General features: G+C 44.6%; 1 protein-coding gene across 5 annotated transcripts; it reads right to left on the bottom strand.

Moving 5' to 3' along the window:
• Positions 1-159: 159 nt before the first annotated feature.
• On the bottom strand, positions 160-16,048 carry ENTPD6 (ectonucleoside triphosphate diphosphohydrolase 6). 5 transcript variants are annotated; one of them, XM_075147412.1, is made up of 15 exons: positions 15,067-15,844; positions 14,415-14,478; positions 13,949-14,289; positions 12,561-12,637; positions 11,627-11,770; positions 10,400-10,475; positions 8,766-8,801; positions 7,499-7,587; positions 6,041-6,120; positions 5,062-5,126; positions 4,605-4,706; positions 3,990-4,130; positions 3,035-3,091; positions 1,850-1,962; positions 160-1,595 (listed from the first exon to the last, which is right to left on the bottom strand). In XM_075147412.1, the coding sequence occupies exons 3-15, from the start codon at positions 14,205-14,207 to the stop codon at positions 1,506-1,508; spliced, it is 1,329 nt and encodes a 442-aa protein (XP_075003513.1). In that variant the 5' UTR covers positions 14,208-14,289; positions 14,415-14,478; positions 15,067-15,844; the 3' UTR covers positions 160-1,505. The 5 variants fall into 5 exon arrangements, with proteins under 5 accessions (XP_075003513.1, XP_075003514.1, XP_075003512.1 ...); XM_075147413.1 differs by lacking the exons at positions 14,415-14,478; positions 15,067-15,844 and adding an exon at positions 15,983-16,048; XM_075147411.1 differs by having other exon boundaries at positions 14,415-15,844.
• Positions 16,049-17,821: the final 1,773 nt, after the last annotated feature.

Below are 17,821 nucleotides of genomic sequence, written 5' to 3'. Positions count from 1 at the left end.
ATGTGGAGAGAGGGATGGCATGGGGGGGACAGGGACGGTGGAGGGACTGTGACAGCATGAGGGGACATGGATGGCATCAGGGCCCTCATTTCTCAACCCACCCACCCTGCGGCCTCTGGTGCCAAAAGCCACACCACCATCACCACCACCACGTTTTCATTTTAAATTGGGGTTTTATTGTCAGTACAGTGGGGTTCAAGTGTCCCCTCTACACTCAGCTGCAGAGCCAGCAGCCATGCTGCACCGCACGCCGCCATAATGATGTCTCGCTGCTGCAGGGAAAGGATGAGGCTGTGGCCACAAGCCCACGAGTTGGGGCACACGCTGCTGGCTCCCTGGGAGGCTGGGCTCTTTTGCACCCCCAAAAGACCACTCAGGTCTGCTCTAAACATCCACAAAATACAACACAATTCCACAGTTAGATTACAAATAGCGCAGCATGTCCTCTCCAGCTCCTACCGCTTCTGAGATCACTTCCAGCCCACATATGGGACACTATTGGAGTGGTGCATTGCAGCTACCCTGCCACGGCTCAGTGCAACCACAATACATTCGTTTATCAAAGTGAGATGCGCCTGCAGGAAGTGGCACCCAAACCACCATGTAAATGCATTCATCCCGGGCCCTGCATGAACCTTGCCAAGGCACAAATTAAGGTCCAATAAGCTGTGCTCAGGGTTTATTTTTGTGGCTGCGTCTTGTTCATCGATCTTACCCTGACCGACTCTAGAACTGTCAAATCCATCAGTAGCCCTGTACCAACTCCCAGGCCTTGCTTGTCTAGATGCACAAATCTGATGTTGTCTTCCACCGTCCATCTCCCAACAGCCAGGGAACCAACATTAGGCTGTAGGCTTTAACCCTACAGGGCATACAGGCTCTGATTCATGCCTCTAAGTCCATATCCAGTTTCTAGAGTGCTCCTGAGCTTTTCTAGTTCAGCAAGTGGAAAGCAGAGCTGAGACCTCCACACTGCTGCTACCTGTCAGCAGCACACCTGTGTAAATGCACTGTCTTTGCACACACACAAGTTCACCTTCAAACACGGAAGCAGTAAAATAAAAATCATCACTGAAAACTGCTGACAAACAGGAAAAAACCACCCTGAAATCAGGACGGTAAAGAGTTCCTTTTGGAGTGACCATTTCCTACAGCGACTTCAGCACAGTACAAGCACATAGTACAGGCATATTCCAAAAAGGTGTGTTTTTCTCATAGAGATCATAGATGTCCTGCAGAGTCCTGATTTTCCTTCAACAATGATCAAGTTTTACCTCAAGCTGACTGCGGATGCAGTCAAATCAAGGCTTACGCTTTAGATACTGCACTCTGCACTGTAAAAAAGAGCTAGTGATGGAGGGGATTTGGCAGGGGGTGGGAGGAAAGGGGCCTAGTTTATGATGACCTCCCAAAGGACTCTGGAAGCCAAAAGCAGGCCCTTCAGCAGATTCTCCCGTGTTGGGTTTCCAAAAACTGAGATTCCCAAAAGTCACCTTCAAGGAGCTTTAGTACTGCAGTCTATTGAGTGAGTCAATGTAATGAAAAGTGGCTCCCAATGCCCAGCTCGTTTCAACATTGTCAATTTTCCGGGCCAGCTGAGAGAAAAAAAAAAAAACAAACAAAAAAGTTAAAACACAATTCTTCGGGAGAAGAAGAAGCATGCAAGATGAATACAGGGCTGAAGGTTATCACAACCAGTATCACCATCGTGGAGATAGTGCCCCTCCACCCCAAATCACAGAGCATGTGTTGTAGCAAGAAGGCAAATCAAGGACCAAACTACTGGCATGACACTATTGCCTCGGCACTTTCCTGCCCACTCTCCCCAACAATCCATTTTGTGCATCACCTTAAAGACTTGGCTCTTTGGGAAGCCCAGTTCTTGCAGGAGGCAGGTGATGTACGTGAGGTCCATGCAGAGAAAAGGGCTGCTTCCGGGGCTGATTTCCATGGTCTTACATACTAAGGAGAAAGAAAACAGTGTCTGAATGCACACTGTGGGCTCAGGCCTAGCATCAGCCCAGCTTTGAAAAACCTCAAATGAATCCATAAAACACCTCTTGTCAGTTGAGTTGCGCAGTGATAGAACCTGTTACAATGGGGTTGAAATGATATGCACACATTAGCAGAAGCACAAAAGCTTTGGCACACTGAAAGAAAGATCAAGGCATTCTGTCTCTCCCCTAAGACAGCTGAATTTCTTGCATCTCTCCAGGAAAGGATGAAAAAGGCCTCCAACTTTTCTTCTATCTCCTTCAAGCCTTTAAAAATCTGAGCAACCTCAGGTGTGTTATGTTTCTCAAGCATAAGCACTCAACAGAGGTGGACAAAACCAAAGAAAAAAAAAGACAAAAGAAAAGACAAAAGAAAAGAAAAAGAAAAGACAAAACCAAAATAAAACCCACTTCCTTTCTCAGGATGAATTACGCAAATGGTAGTCCAGAAATCAGAACTGCAACAATTGTTCAGTCATTCATAAAGTTTACCAAAAAGCCCCATGTCAGTTTGATCAAAGCCTGAGTTTGTGATATTAAGAAAAGAATGTTTACATTTGTAAATCTGCGTAGGCAGTTCTCTCTGCAGCTGATGAAGCGAAAAGCTATGAACTGGTTTTCCCCCTTTTCCGATTAACAATCAAGCATATGAATAAATCTTGAGACAAAAAGAAAATTAAACCAGATTAGAACAGGTTATGCTAACAGGATGAGAACCCCCACATCTATTTTGAAAGCATGATTTCAGGACAACTGTTAACTGGCAAGTTTATTAGTAATTCTTGAGAGAGTTTCGAAATATAAGTATTATAAGATGTGTCTGATGTGGGCTGCAAAAGCAAGAATTAATATAAAAATAGTTAAGATTTTCAGAAATAAGCAGAAATGTTCGTGAGATGCTATGGAGAGAGGTGGTCAAGGGAGGTGTTCAATATTTACTTAAAACAAAAAAATCAAGCTTCTTAGCATGTCACACATTGGCCACATGGGTATGAATTTACACACAATTACTAGTGTGTGTTTGACTGTATTTTACTCACTGTATTTAGCTGCAATTTCAAAGTCACTGACAGTTAAGCTTCCTCCTTTTTCTTTATCTAAAAGAAAAAAAAATGTGGTCTTTTATGGTTTTTGTATAAAGGCAATTGTAGATTCAAGTAATAAAAGTTGTTTGGAAATCAAGCCTTGAGCCACTGAAATCAATGACAAAACTCACACTTGCTTTAAAGGTAAAAGAACCTTTAAAAGATTCTTAATATAGACTGAAAAGCCTCATTTTATGAAGAACTTTTAGCCTTGTTTCCTAAAGAAACATAGTTCACAAGACTCTCTCACCTTGTCCCCATGTCTGTGCTGCCCTGCCCAGTGATGCCTGAACACAGTTAATGCCTTTGACCAGATCTGACACAGCAGTGGCGCTCTGCGACATACTAAATCTGAAATTATTTGTAAATAATAAAGTGGTTCAGGAGGGGGCCAAACTGTCCAAACTAGCTTGAGATCTCATCATCTGCTTTCTACCAGTGAACACGACAGCCTTCTATACACCAGCATACCACTGGAAAAGAGATGGGATGCATTCTGAATACATGTGGAATTACCTGAAAATCTTCATTCCATCTAAAAAGGTCAGTGAAGCTAAACACACAGCCCAAGATTACTTCACTGCTTTACCGCCCAATAAATTTATTTATCTTTATGAGGGCTTTTTTCTATTTTGGATTGTGGAGTTAATCAGACAACAATGATTTCTAAAATGTAGACAGTTTGTTTGAAAACCATTACCAGAAGTTGCAGGTCCTATTTCACAGCCCCAGTCCCCTCCCTATAGAAATTAAATAGCATTCAAAAGCCAGTCGAGACCAATGCTGCACAGCAGTGTAACAAAAGACTAAGTTCCGTGACAGCTTAGCAAAGCATCATGCTGTGTGTAAGTGTTACCACTTTTTCCACAGCTTGTCATTTGAAATGAAATGAAAACAGGAGCAAACGTACCTATGAGACCAATCTCTGCTGCACGGTCATAGTAGTAGGAGAAAGTGTAAAAATCCAAGTCCTTCACTTCCTCAGCTTTATGCACTTTTTTGTAGAGCATCTTTGCCACTTTGTTAGAACAAGACTCATACAGAGGCTCACCTAAAAGAAGGTAAAGAAACCCAGCGTATTATAGGCAGAGAGTTAAATATACATACAATTTATTTAGGATCTGCCAGGAAACAGGCTCCCTTTTGCACAATAGCACTCCGTAAGCTCTTCACAGAGAACTGAAATCTGCATCTTCTTCCAGTGGCAACAGTTACCATCCTCAGGTTGGGACTAAGTATGCGATAGACCAGAGATGGACAACATCATTTAAGGCAGAAGGATTTTGAAAGACCTGTTCAGGGATTGCTCAACTCCATCTGCATTACTACTAGCAGCTTTACTGACTGGACAGACACACCATGGCACAAGAGGAAAGAGCTGCAGAATCTCTTTAACAGCACGTCAAGAGGAGCCAGACACAACAGTAAACAGAGAATCTAGTGTCTTTGCAAGAGACTGAGAGTATATTATTTACTCTGCTAATAGCATGCTGGCCTAGATAGGAAGAGTGATAAATCACTATACCTGCCTTCTGTCCTTTAATTTTGTACACTATCTCAGCATGTTGCCATTCAGATTTGAAGCCAGGTGGTAAACAAGGGCTGATCAATTCCTCCCCTTCTCCTACTGCAGATGTAAAATGAAGCCACATTAGGGAAAAACATAAGGAGTTAATTTCAGATCCCTCACCCTCAGCCCTGCTCCATACTGTCCCACAGCCTCAGCAAGGCACATCCAAGCCCCAGTCATGACTCAGATGTCCCACCCCCCCGCCCAGGGCTGGCAAGAATCCAGGTCTCCTGGGATCTAGCAGTGTCACCTCCTGCATTCGTCTCAAATGCACCCAGCCATGGCGACAGGGGTCCACATACCACTCAGGAACCTTGAGCCCAGTGGGAAGGGGACAGACAACTCCTCCCCCCACAACAGGGCTACATACCCTATGCTCAGAGCCAAGACGCGAGGAGTGCCCATAACTTACAGGGTTTTCCCTCAAGTCCTCCTAAAATGGCGAGCCTTGCTGACATCAGCCCGAGTCCCAGGTAACTGCAAAGGGATAAAAGCCTCCGTGAACAACAAACATCCTTCCTCTGATACTCCACTGACAGCTTGGCTGGGACATGCCAGTCTCCTCTACATGGTCCCAGCAAAATGGCTCAAGTCAGCAGCTAACGCACATAAGGGGAACAGTGTGACAACCCACTGTCACATTACCCTTACCCAGAGGATAATCTCTTTTTGAAAAAGCACAGGCAATAGCTGTCAACGGTAATACGGCTCTTGAAGAACTGGGAATGCTGAAGGCATTCCCCTAACATTTCTCCTACCCTCCTCAAAGGCAGCATAGCCTCTAGCATACAGAATTGACTCTTTTTGAGCCCAAACACACCCCACAGCAAATATAGGTGGGAAGAAGCTGCTTCCCTCTGCCCAAAACACTGGGAGCAGGGGAAGACAGCGAGGAGGAAGGAATGGCAGAGACAAAGCGCTATGAATGGACTGCAACTCCCATTCTCCATCCTCCTGTGCCGCTCGGTGGTAAGGAGGTAGAAGAGTTGGGAGTGAAGCTAAGCCTGGGAAGGAGGGTGAGGTGGGAGGAAGGTGGTTTTGATTTTGTTCTTATTTCTCATTATCGTACTGTTTAATTGACAATAAATTAAATTTACTTCTCTAAGTCGAGTCTGTTTTGCCCATGACGGTAACTGGTAAGTGACCTCCCTATCCTTATCTTGACCCACGAGTTTTTTGTCATATTTTCTTCCCCCTGTCCCGTTGATGGAGCGGCTTGATGGGCATCTGGTGGGCAGCCAAGGTTAATCCACCACAACAACGCGGCTCAGGTTTCTCTGCTTCTTCCCAGTATCCATTTGCAAGGACCCCACTTCAGCAAAACACCTAGATCTCACTGGCTTCATAGAAAGTTTCTATCTGTACAATGTGCTCTCTTTCGTACAACTAACCTGTATGAATACAGCTTGTAGGTGTTGTTAAACATCTGAAATGAAGTTGTATGGCCAGCTGGTGATGTCTGGAGGGTTGCCTGGAGGGAGAAAAAGATGTCACTGCAAGGTTTCTGCCAGCAGCAGCAAACATCAACAACGCAATCTTCCAAATTATTAGGAAAACCGTGAAACAATCCATGCATGGTTCTGAGAGAAATGATGAATTTGCAAGTATTTTGATTCGACTGCAGATACACAAGACAACCACAAAACCTGGAGCTAAAATAGCATCTTCACATGACACAGTCTAAACTGGTTACATTTCTATTTGTATCCACACCAAATTGGTGTATAAAAGAATTATTTTAATTAAAAATGAATACTTATTCCAGCTCTTAACTGCTTTTGTCAAGAGGCTACAGCAACTGCCTCTGCACATGATCCTTACTAGGGAAAACTGTGTGCAAAATAACATGAAAGCCAGGCATGCATTAGCTTCCTACTCAAGTGAATTCAGCTGTGAACTTCCACAAGCCAAGGGAAAAGCACATCACTGTGCTTGCCAAGGAACAGAGTGAAGTCTTCAGTGTGGTCTGAAGAAATGAAAGGGTAATTATCTGAAGCACTTTGCAGCCTTTTCCCTAAGTGCACCAGCACAGCTAGCGTGTTTGTGGGGAACAAAGCTCAGGCCACGATGCTATTCATGCTGCTCATATCTTAACACCATCTCTAAGTCCAGAATTTCCACCTGCCAGACTCTTCACATCCCCTGTCATTCTGCTCAAGAGCACAATGTCTTGATTAGCCCAGGCTGGGACACTAGATACAACATCCCAACCCCCTGCTTTTGTGCAGCTTTACTATGAACAGTAACTCTGCTCAGGCCAGAGCCTTACGACTCCACATGGGTAGGGCTTCCAGCTCACAGAACACCTATAAAAATGCCACAACAGGAAGCTGAAATGACAAACATCAGCATGTATTTTTTACTGCATAATAACAGTTGCTCCTTAGAAAGCAACCATTTGCAACTGAGTGAACTCAGGAAAACCAGAAACAAGGATTCAGAACGCATCTTACTGTGTTCTTAAAACCCAATATAGGCCAAATGTTGGACTTGAATTCATTAACAGCATTGCCTTTGAGTTCTTCATTATAAGCAGCACAAACTGAGAGTTGAGGATTGAGATGCTCAGGTGAACACTGCACTTCCCCCAAGATAAAACAGCCCTGGCAGATTCACCACATGCACCACCAACCCATGGAGTTGGAGTAAGAGGACTGACAAAAGAGTTGTGAATGCCTCCATGACTGACTATTACAAGGCAGACGTGACCATGTGACCTGGGCTTTTTTGTCAGAAGTGTGGCTTCATGTCACACTGACAAACTCTTGGTCTGTTTCCAAGGGAAACAAATCTGAGCAGTTACTGATTTCTGCACCAGCATTTCCCAACAGTGTGCATGTTCACATTACCTCGGTGCGTGGAAGGAAGGTGATCTGTGTTGATCCACCACCCAAATCCAGCATCCCTACACTTCTCTTCTGCGGATCATCTAGGCTACCTGAAATGCGTGACAGAACAGAGAAAGCCATGGTGGGCACTGTGACAAATTGGCTAGGAACAAAACCAGAAGTACAGCAGTAAAGAAAGAAGACAATCTAACTCCACCTGTCAGCTTCCAGCCAGCACTAAATTATACCGTCATCTACTGGGCACTTATTTTGGCTTTATCAGGGTGACCTGAAAATCTTCAAGTGACAGAGTTTCTCTCATTCCTCTGGTGGCTGTTCATGCCCTAATTGCAGCAGCTTTGGTTACTGGATTCCTAAACATTTTTCAGATGCAAGGACCCTTTTGCAAACTCTACTCTGGTAACCACTTCGTAACACAGAGGAATGTGGTTTTCTTGGCCACCTCTCCCTGATCCCTTAGTGATATTTTGCAGATTCCTATGGCCAAGGGGATGAGAGACTGAAAAGAGTTGGCCTAAGAGACTCAGGTCTCTTGGAATTCTTCCTGCTGCCAGCCCAGACCTCTCTTCTCATTTAAATCCAGTTCTTCTCAGTTAGATCCTTCAAATACACCTTCCTGACAAGACCAGTTTGTGCCAAGTACCTCAGTATACCTCATGATAGCTGATGTTTGAAGATCTCTGACCTTTCTGATATTTCCAGTGAGCATAAAAAGCTTCAGGGTACTTGTCGTATTGCTCCACACACTGTGTGTGCTGAACAGAGCGCTCGGGCAGCAGACTGCTTTACTTATTGTCACAGAGGGCTTCAGCTTAGTTTTTTCTTTACTCTTCAGCTACCCTTTTCTAACTCAGCAGTGTAAACACTTGTGGTATTTCTATAATACAAATCTGTAAGGAAGTAGCGTAGCACTTTCTTTCACTCTGTGCAGCTGCCAAGCACATCTAGAATATCCACGTTAAAAATTAGCCAGAGCTAGTGGCAGACTATAAAAAGGAATAAAATACTCTGGTACCCTACAGGGAATTGAAAGAAAGGCTACATTAAACATCTAGGAAAAGGGATTAAACTCCTCACTCTGTCAAGTAACTGGCGAAAATCCTAATGACTTGAATAGGCCAGGCCAAAACCCACTGCTGACTTATTCCCAGATCCTTCTTTCTCCCACTCCGCCCCAATGAATGAGAAAATCCCATGCAGGGGCAGAAAACAGCATGAATTTCACAGCATCGGTCATATCCTTATGCACATGCTCATGTACACATACCTGTTAAAAAATTTATTGTGATCCAGGCTGAAATACCTAATAGGGAAAAGATTCAGAAGACGCACTGTTAGATCATACCATTTCATTTTATCTAACAACAGTAACAAATAAGGCAAGACGTATTACAAGGTCTTCCTGCTTTAGGATCTGTTTAGTTGGAGGCATTTTTAAGTTTTCTCATACAGTTTAACTGTGCCGTCTAACAAAATAATCAGCAAACCAGAGCCTGTCATCCAACAATAGACAGAGACACCAGAGACCATCTGCCACAAGCTCCCTTGTCCCCCTTTCACAAATGGAGGACTTCTAATACAAAGTCTCCAAAGGACGTCTAGCTGAGAGCTAATCAAGAAGGACCTTCAAGAAGGGTGAATAGGACTGGCTCTGCTGAGCTCCCCTGACCCACCTTGACCCAAAGCCAGCGTTTCCACAACTGCCAACTGCTGTCAAAAACCAAGATTAGATGCCTTGAACAAAGAGAATGACCTTCTATACTGGAGCTTATGTGATATTTGGAAGAGACGCCTCATACACGAAATGCCTGGAGAACTCTGTATTTCACAGGTCAAAAACTTAGACAAGAAGTCACAAAGGCTTCAATCCTTAGCTAAAAGACAATGACTGACACTCACATTGTTCATTTTCTTCAAAAACATCCACTGGTAGGCTTTTTTTTTGATGTCAGGCACTCACCTTTGCTTTTGAATACTAAGAATTTTCATCTTTTCAGTGTTCTAATTTTTCCTATTTTCCTCTAAGCATTTTTGTGAGCCACACTGTTTCATCTTCTTCTTGTTTTATAAACCTTTTCTCCATAAATGAGATGAATTAGTGGGCCTTATGTTAACAAATTCAAATGTTTATCCATGTGGTTCAAGCTCAAGGCATGCTAGGGAACATGGTCCAGTTCAACCCTTGGCTGAACCAAGGCTGTCATTGCTATTAATGATTTTAAAACAAAACAAAAAGAAGAATTACAATGTCTTTCTTCCATTAAGCAGTAAAAAAGGAACTCATAAACAGCTCCAAACAGCTCCAGCTACTTTAAAGTTTGGTTTCTAAGTAGATTTAAAACACATTTCAACGCTCAGTTACTTAGAATTTAGACATGTTTCTTCAAATTATTTTAAATCAAGACTGATTCTGGGTTTTGTCCTCAGCTTTTTTTGATAAGCATCAACTTACTTCAGCATGTATATTCTTCTCTATATAACATTTTTTCAGATTCATTTCACAATCACACTCATTAGATCAGTTATAATTAACATTATGACCACATACTTCCAGAAAGCTCTGATAAGCATTGTCAATAGCAGGGTGTACAAAACCAGTTGTTGAAAACCATCTCAACAGGCAGATATTCAGAAACCTTTCCAGAAGTGCTGACTGCACAGTGGCTTCCTGGTGATCCCACAGGAACTGCCTGGCACTCAGAGCTTTGAAAATCAGGACAGAATTCAGGACTTCAAACTGGAAAACGTAGCACAAGATCTCTTTGGCAGGCAGTGCCTGAGGCAGTGTAAAAACTGTGTCAAACCTGCTGCTTGTGGGTTCCCACTACAGTGAGTGGGGACTTGGCACAGTGCAGCGGGAATCTCCAGGATTGCAGAAACAGTCTCCACAAGTTAGCCTACCTTCATCGGTTCCGTTCATTATCGACACACAGTTGTCCCTCACGAAGAAGGGGGAGGCCTGAAAAATCTCCTTCACCTGTAGTTCAAATAAAAGCTACACTCAGAGAAATCTTTTTTCAGCTGGAAAGCAAGTTTTTTTAAAACTCCAGTTTTACACAACTGCTTCTCTTCTTGGGCCAGATCCTGACCGCTGCTCACCACTTTGACATTCAAGAGCCCAAGAAGCATCAGACTGCGCTCTGCTATAAAACGTCAGTGATTTACATGCTGGCTCTGCAGTTTGGTGCACAGACAGGGATGGATGTGTGGATTTTCAAGCATGAAGACTGCTCAGAAATGCCATTAACAAGGGATGGACATGGGTAGGGAAGGAAACCCAGTTTACTTTGCTGCAATTGGCAACCCACAGGGTATTATATATGTACGGGAGAGGCAGGAGATGGACACCCTGGCTTTCAGGAATGCCCTAGGGAATGGCATTTTTAACAGGAGCATGTTGGCTGTTAGAGGTCCCCTACATTTTACATGAGGTAGCAAAGCCCTAGGTTTCCAGAGTCCTCTAAAATAACAACTGCAGCAGTTCTAGCTGAAATTCAGTGTGGAAAAGAACGGGCCAGCTTGCAGGCAGCAGAAAACAATACAGACATTGGTTTCAAACACACCGCATTTCTTCCTTCCAATTATTGCTTAGAAAGAGTACACTTAGTGCACACTTAATAAACTTTTCCCGTTCTATATCTAGAACATAATATTTTGTTTATTTTTGTAATATTTTAAAATATTAAACATATTTTACATGCCTATAAATACAATTTACATTATTTCAAATCAATATAAAGGAGCAACCTTGCAGCAGCAGGCTGATAACATGACCAATCAAATAGCAGAGAGCTTTTCTCAAACTAGCAGCATCCTGGTCAAAACCACCAACAAACACGCCCAGTAAAGAACAAGCCTGTGGTGACTGTCAGGAGTATCTCATTACACTTGTTATGTTATATGTCATCTCCAGGCTTATTCGGAAGTGTCATTATTCCTCTGTGCTTGTACTCATGCAATTTCTCCCCCCAACCCCATTTGAGATCAGGTGGCTTTGCACTGCTTTCAGGGTTAAATGATAGGACTGGCTCATGTACATGAAGATAAAGGAGTATGTACCTTACACAGAAGGGACCAAATTTTGCTATAAAATTTCTGGAAAGCAAACTGAAAGACAGGAAATAGTACCTTATCCAGCAGCTTCTGAGCTTTCTCTCCTGGCAGCAACCGTAGGCCAGCTGTGGCTTTCAGGACCAAAGGAGTAAACTTCCACAGCTCCATAGGAACTTCCTTCTTTGCCACCTCCAGGAGCTCTTTTATTCCCTGGCCACTCTGTGACCAGAGAAAGAACAAAAAAAGGCATCTTAGAAACTCTTTGGATTTGCCTTTCTTGGAAGTGCAAAAGGGTGATCAGAGGTATGATTCACTGTAAATGTGGAACAGAGACAAGTGAATATCACAAGGGGTCAGGAGAAGGTGGAGGACTCACTATCTCCTACAGCTGAGACCTGGTGGATATAATCCAGCAACAGGTCTAAAACAAACAGGAAGAGTCACTTTTTCAAACAGTGACATAGAACTCCCTGCTACTGAATGTTTTGGCTACAAAAGGTTCAAAAGGCAGTATGACAAATCCTTGGAATAAAAAGGCCTTTGGAGCCAGTAAAACACTATGAGCTGGGTATAAGTCTAGCTCAGGAAGTCCGTAAATCCCTGTGAGCCAGAAGGTAAGGAAGACAGGAGAGAAGTCACTCAGTAATTGGCCTGTTTTTTAGACTATTTTCCTGAGAATCCAATTCCGGTCACTTTTGGAGAAGGCTCTGCTCCAATCCAACACAGTTCTTTTGTCATTTTCTTAAGTGCATCAAAATTCTTAAGGCAGAGATAGGAAAAACATCCACTGTGCTTAATTAACAACACCACCGAGCGGAACTAGATGCATTCTGTTCCTTGCTCCTCTGTATGTTGACTAACTTTTACTGTGAGCTTGCATCATTTGGAGACAATTCCCTGAACTGAGACAGTTCAGCATACTGTACCACAGCAAGATGTGATTTGCAGGGCATATCAAGAACAGGAGGTTTTGGGGCACATACGTTTACAGTAACAGGAACAAAATTACCTTTTCGACATCATCAGCATATGCGGATAGACCTGGCTTCAGTGCTTTAAACGTCTCATGGGTTAATTTGGGAGTCTCTGTTCAAAAGCAGTATGCCAAAATAAGTAATGGTACAAATAATTTTGCATACACAAAAAGAAAACCATTTTACAAATTACATCATTATGCGCTAATGGAAGTCAACTGAAGCCTCTGTCTAATGAAATATCAACAGCCACGTGACCTTTAAATACAGCCCTTGCTATGGAATTAGCTACCAAGAGAACCATTTTTAAAAGTCATAACTGTTTTTCAGGTGCTGGTGTCCACTATGCACATATTTTTCATGCACACCAGACAATCACCAGATGGGTGCAAGTTCTCCTTGAGCCCTTACACCTTACACCTGCAGCTTTCCAAACTGCAACGGTAACAAAGACCCCATGTTTCAGTGTCCTCTGTTCTGGCTAAACTTGACTCCAGCAAAACTCAGTGGAAGCTTTACCACCATTTTCAATGGCAGCAGAGGAAGCCAGACCTAAGTATTTTGGAAACCTGCAGTATAGACAATTATATGAACCTGCAGGCAAGACAACATGAGCTTGACAATATCCTCCTCCTGTACCCGACTACACTCCATAAAGTTTCCTGCGATATATTCTGAAACTGTGTTTAAAGAGAAGCAGGCAAGAAAGAAGCAAAGATTTGGGAATACACTGAAAGAAGGAAATCCATGGACGGTTGTTTAACGCCTTTGGTGGCTAAGCCTTACGCTAGCCCATTTTGCAAACCTAAGGTGCTCCCCACAGGCCAATCACACCATACACCACACTGCTAATCCTTAAAAGTATCCTCAGATCACCAGTAACAGCATCCACATGGGTTCTTTCATCTTTAAGAGTTTCACAAATAGGAGCTGACAACACCTAAACAAATGAAGCTTACGACTCCAGAGGAAAACCGGAGCTTTTTTGTACACTTCTGTCTCGATTCTTAGCAATGCTTTCTGTCCAGATGCAATACATAGCAATTTTAATCAAACAGTGAAGTTTTGCAATTTAAATCCAACACAGAAGCCAAGGATGCACTAAATCAGACAATTCAGAGAGAAGCAGCTCACTACCAGGAACTAGAGACAGCCAACAACCTCATGGTGAAACTTCCACCAAGCAGTGTGATGAAAAACAGCTGCTATTTAGTTCACACTCTGATATTACAGCATTTTCTCCTTGTTGAATGTTTTCATAATTTCATCCAAACCCACGTGCTTGAATCATAATATACTTCCTGATGGCTCTCTAGAAAGAGCTGAAGTATGTTTGTTCAAGTAATCCCTAGAAAAGAATCATCAATAATCGGCCCCATATGTTATGCAAGAACTAATCTATCATGCAATGAGCAGGCCATACCTTTTGGCTGCTGTGTAAATTTAAAAATATGGATGCGAGTTCCTGTGCTTCCTGCGTCAAACATAATTCCATAAAAGACCGAGAGATCTGTGGTCAGTGCCTGATGGTTCAGTTTGTCTCCCCTGCTTTCAGCAACTCCTTCTGTTGCTCCCATGACTGGTTTGGAATCCAAGTGCCATTTTATGTATGCAACATAAATAGCTATGCATGTCAAAATCCCAAAAGCGAAGAACCGCTTTGATATCTTCATGGCTTCCATTTATCAGATGTTTTGTTTCTTCCCTTTATCAAACGTTTTATTTTTTGTCCTTCACACAGAACAGGTGGTTCCCACATCACTCCTATATCCAACAGAAAAGAAATGTTTTATTTTCTAAACTTGCTGAAAGGATCTAAGAGTATGATGGTTATTTGATAAGGGACTTACAGGAGTAAACTTGACTTGAGCATTAGTTAAATACTTAACTGTTAGTTGGTTTAGATCTGTGATAAGAAAGTCGGGTATGATAGTCAAAGTAAGCAGCAAGTCCCTGCAACAAACAGCCTGGTAAAAAAACTTACACACAGGGAATGAGAGACTACTGCTGGCAAGTAAAAGGATTTATGTCTGCAACTCCTTCAGCATCTGGAGTAAGACTGAGATATCAGCTACTGTCTTCAGGGCTCAAATCTACCTCAACTAACCCAGGGAAACTTGCAGTTAAATGCTTACATTTACTCCAGTAGGACAATGTAGAATCCTGCATTCAGAAATCTAGGATTCCCCTGCAAATCACTTGTAAAACTGGACCTAGCAGCAAAATCTCTCTCTCTCATGTTGCTTGTCCTAACCATCAAATGCCTCCATGGCTGCCGGGTGCCTACGAGACCACACAATACTTTCCCAATGGTTCAAAAGGAATATATCCATCCTCCTCCAGCATGTCATCAAGATCTACAGCGAATTTTAAGACATGAAGCTGCATAAATTTTCTTTTCCCCATTACTACTGAGGCCTAAGAAGGAACAGAGTAAGGAGAGTTCAGAGAAGCTAAATACAGTAACTTAGGTGGGAAGGGACCTCAAGAGGCCTCTCATCCAACCTCCTGCTCAAAGCACGGGCAGCTATGGGGACCCACCATGTTGCTCAGGGCTATATCCAACTGCACCTTGAAAACCTCCAAGGAGGGAGATCCCAAGGTTTTGGCACGTATGTGATATGTTGATGATACGAATTCAGGAGGTGTACAGAAGGCGTGAGGGGGAGGAATTTAAATTCAAGGTGATTACAGTGTATTGCCAAAAGTGGGTAAGACAAAATTTTATAAAAATGAAGGAAAGCAAAATCACAGGCACAAATACACATGAATAATAGATCAGCATAGGGGAAAAGGAACTGTAGGTTGTCATGAAAAAGAATCAGGGAGATGGCAAAAAAATGCCATTTTCATTTGCAAAAAAATGAAAAAATCTTTCTGGCTTCTATCAGCAGGCACAGAGATGTAGGTGGCAATTACTGCACATATACGGGGTGATTACTCCAATCTTCCTGGTGCCAGAAAGGCCTCAACTGCAGCTACACGAGAGCTAAAAACATGTCATGGGAGGAAAGCAGCGGGAACTGGAAGATCCTTTGAGGAGACGGAAGTCTCCACCGCGGGAAAGGGGAGGCTGGAAGGATGAGGGGGATGGAGGCGCAGCAGCCTGCCAGCATAAACCCGCTACCCTCATTTTCCTGAAGAGAATGGGGATTAACTCTTCCCTGCCTTTGTCAGGGGACGCTGAGATTTGCTGCAAGGGAAAAGCTTTCCTCCTGCGCGGCCGAGGGCCCCGCGGGAACCGGCTGTCGGGCAGGTGCCCGCCGCGGCACAGGCCGGCAGGCAGCCCGGGCCTGCGCGGCCCCGGCCGGCCCTCTCAGAGCGGACGGCCCGGCCCGGCCCAAACGCGGGACGCCCACCCGCCGCCGCGCCCCCTCACACAGAGACCCCCGTGCCCGCGCCCTCCGCCTCCCGTTGCGCGGCGCGGCTCCCTGCCGGCCCCGCCGCCCGCACTCACGCCGCCTCCGGCCCCGCCATGGCGACGCCGCTGCCCCGCCCCCCGGGCGGCCGCCGCTCCCACTGCGCAGGCGCGTGTGGGCTGCGCCCCATCCATGTCGCGCTCACCGAAGGACGCGGGACTGCGCCCGGTGCCCGGGACAGGTGCTGGCCGCGGGGGCTCCTCCGTGAGGAGAGGCCGGGGCTGCCCCGCGCCGGACACGGCCGGTTCCGCAGCAGCCCCCCCGCAAGGCCCAGCGGAGCCCCTCTGGTGGCGCCCCGGGGAAAATGTGCTTAAAAAAGGACAAAACGCTACAAAACCAGAGAGGTGTGAGGAAAAGGTGTGAGAGAAACAGTCCCCGAGGTGAGAGAAGGCGGGGGGAGGAGGTGCCGGGCAGAAGGCAGCTGTGGAGCAGAGCAGGGCCTGTGCAAGTCCAGGGAGAGGCCCTGTAGCCCTGGGATGAGGTCACCAAAGAGATGGCTGGCAGGACTGCTTGGCACCCGCTGCTCCCCTGGTGAGATCCAGCCCTGGCAAGAACTCTTCACCTGCAAGTTTGGTCCAGTTCTGAGGCAGAAAGCTTTGGTAGATGTGAGCAAAGGACACCATCGGGTAGCTGCTCTGTTTTTTTGTCCATACCTCGTGTTCCTCTAGCAGTTTTTCTGCTTAAGTAACTTCCGTAATGGCTCTTCTTCCACCATTTTGTCTTTCACCAGCAAAAATGACTCTTAGAGCAGCTTGCTGCTCCACCCAGTCTGGAAGAATGAGGCGAGGCTGTTCGGGAGTTAGGATGCGTGAGTGCACAGCAGCAAACACGAGGCATGAAGAAAAGAGGTGGAGACTGAAACTGGAAATCGGATGCAGAGCAGAGGTCTAAGCTGTGATGCTGTTGGCTGCATGCGAGAGGCTCACATCCTCCCGGCGAGCCCTGCTGTCGCTTCAGCAGCTCCATGCAGGTGCAGGTGTCTGTGCTGAGAGACCCCGCTGTAGGAATGAGCGCAGAGTCTCCCAGGGTGTTATTTATTCTAGTTAATGACTCCCTCATAGCAGTGTTTGGAAAGTAAATTAGTTTTTTTTTCCCCAGCCCTGTGAGTAGCAGGCATTGAGAAATTTCAAATGATGGTTACTGTTCAAATCAAACTCCATGTCTGTTTTACCCAGGTAAATGAAACTGATCTTTCCAACTATTTTTATAGCTTGCTTTGATGTTGTTTAATTATATTTAAAAGGAATTATGCTATTAATGGGAGAATTCTGCAAAGGAAGATTAAGGCACAAAGACTTAAAATCTTTAAGATTTGTGGCTCCCTATGATGTGATTGCAACAGAACCTATATTTAGTTTCTAGCCCTCCTAGTTCGTAAGCGAGACCCTGACACCTACTGTGGTTTCTCCCCAGAAACCTGAGTCTGCAGGCAGCTTGAAAAAAACAGCTGAGAGCACTCTGGTAATTCCTGTAGCTGTTAATCCTAAAATTGGTGCTGTAGCACTCTTGTCGGTTACAGCATCTCAGGAGCTGTAAACCTCCCATGTCATGGGAGGAAAGCATTGGAAGAAGATGGGCAGGAGAACCTCAGCAAAGACGCAGCTAGGCTGCATACCTTTTATCCCTGGGACTGAGGGGAGGATGACAGTTGCAGCTGGGCATGGGTGGCTGGTCTTGGTGAGTCTGCAGCATTGCATCGCCTTATTCTGACTCAATACGAGATGTTGACAGATTAAAAATTGTCAGTTTTTATGGTTACCGCTATACCAGCTGTAGCACAGTGATACCTAGTGGCAGCGTGAAGGTAAATTCAATGCAAATAAGCTGGCTTTCAGTTGGCTTTGGTCTGAGTGATCCCCTTTTGGTAAAACAACAAA

The sequence above is a fragment of the Calonectris borealis genome, chromosome 3 (genome assembly GCF_964195595.1).
Source record: "Calonectris borealis chromosome 3, bCalBor7.hap1.2, whole genome shotgun sequence".
NCBI lineage: Eukaryota > Metazoa > Chordata > Aves > Procellariiformes > Procellariidae > Calonectris > Calonectris borealis.
Note: the sequence above shows the minus strand (reverse complement) of the source record. Positions and strands in the feature narration are given on the sequence as shown.

What these genes read in the sequence shown, in the direction of transcription:
- ENTPD6 (XM_075147413.1), bottom strand. Translation starts at nt 14,207, where the DNA reads ATGGAAGCCATGAAGATATCAAAGCGGTTCTTCGCTTTTGGGATTTTG. An exon ending in ATTTACACAGCAGCCAAAAG is followed by an intron (nt 12,638 to 13,948) that starts GTATGGCCTGCT and finishes GCTTTTGAACAG; the next exon opens with AGACTCCCAAATTAACCCAT. An exon ending in AGGACTTGAGGGAAAACCCT is followed by an intron (nt 4,707 to 5,061) that starts GTAAGTTATGGG and finishes TTACATCTGCAG; the next exon opens with TAGGAGAAGGGGAGGAATTG.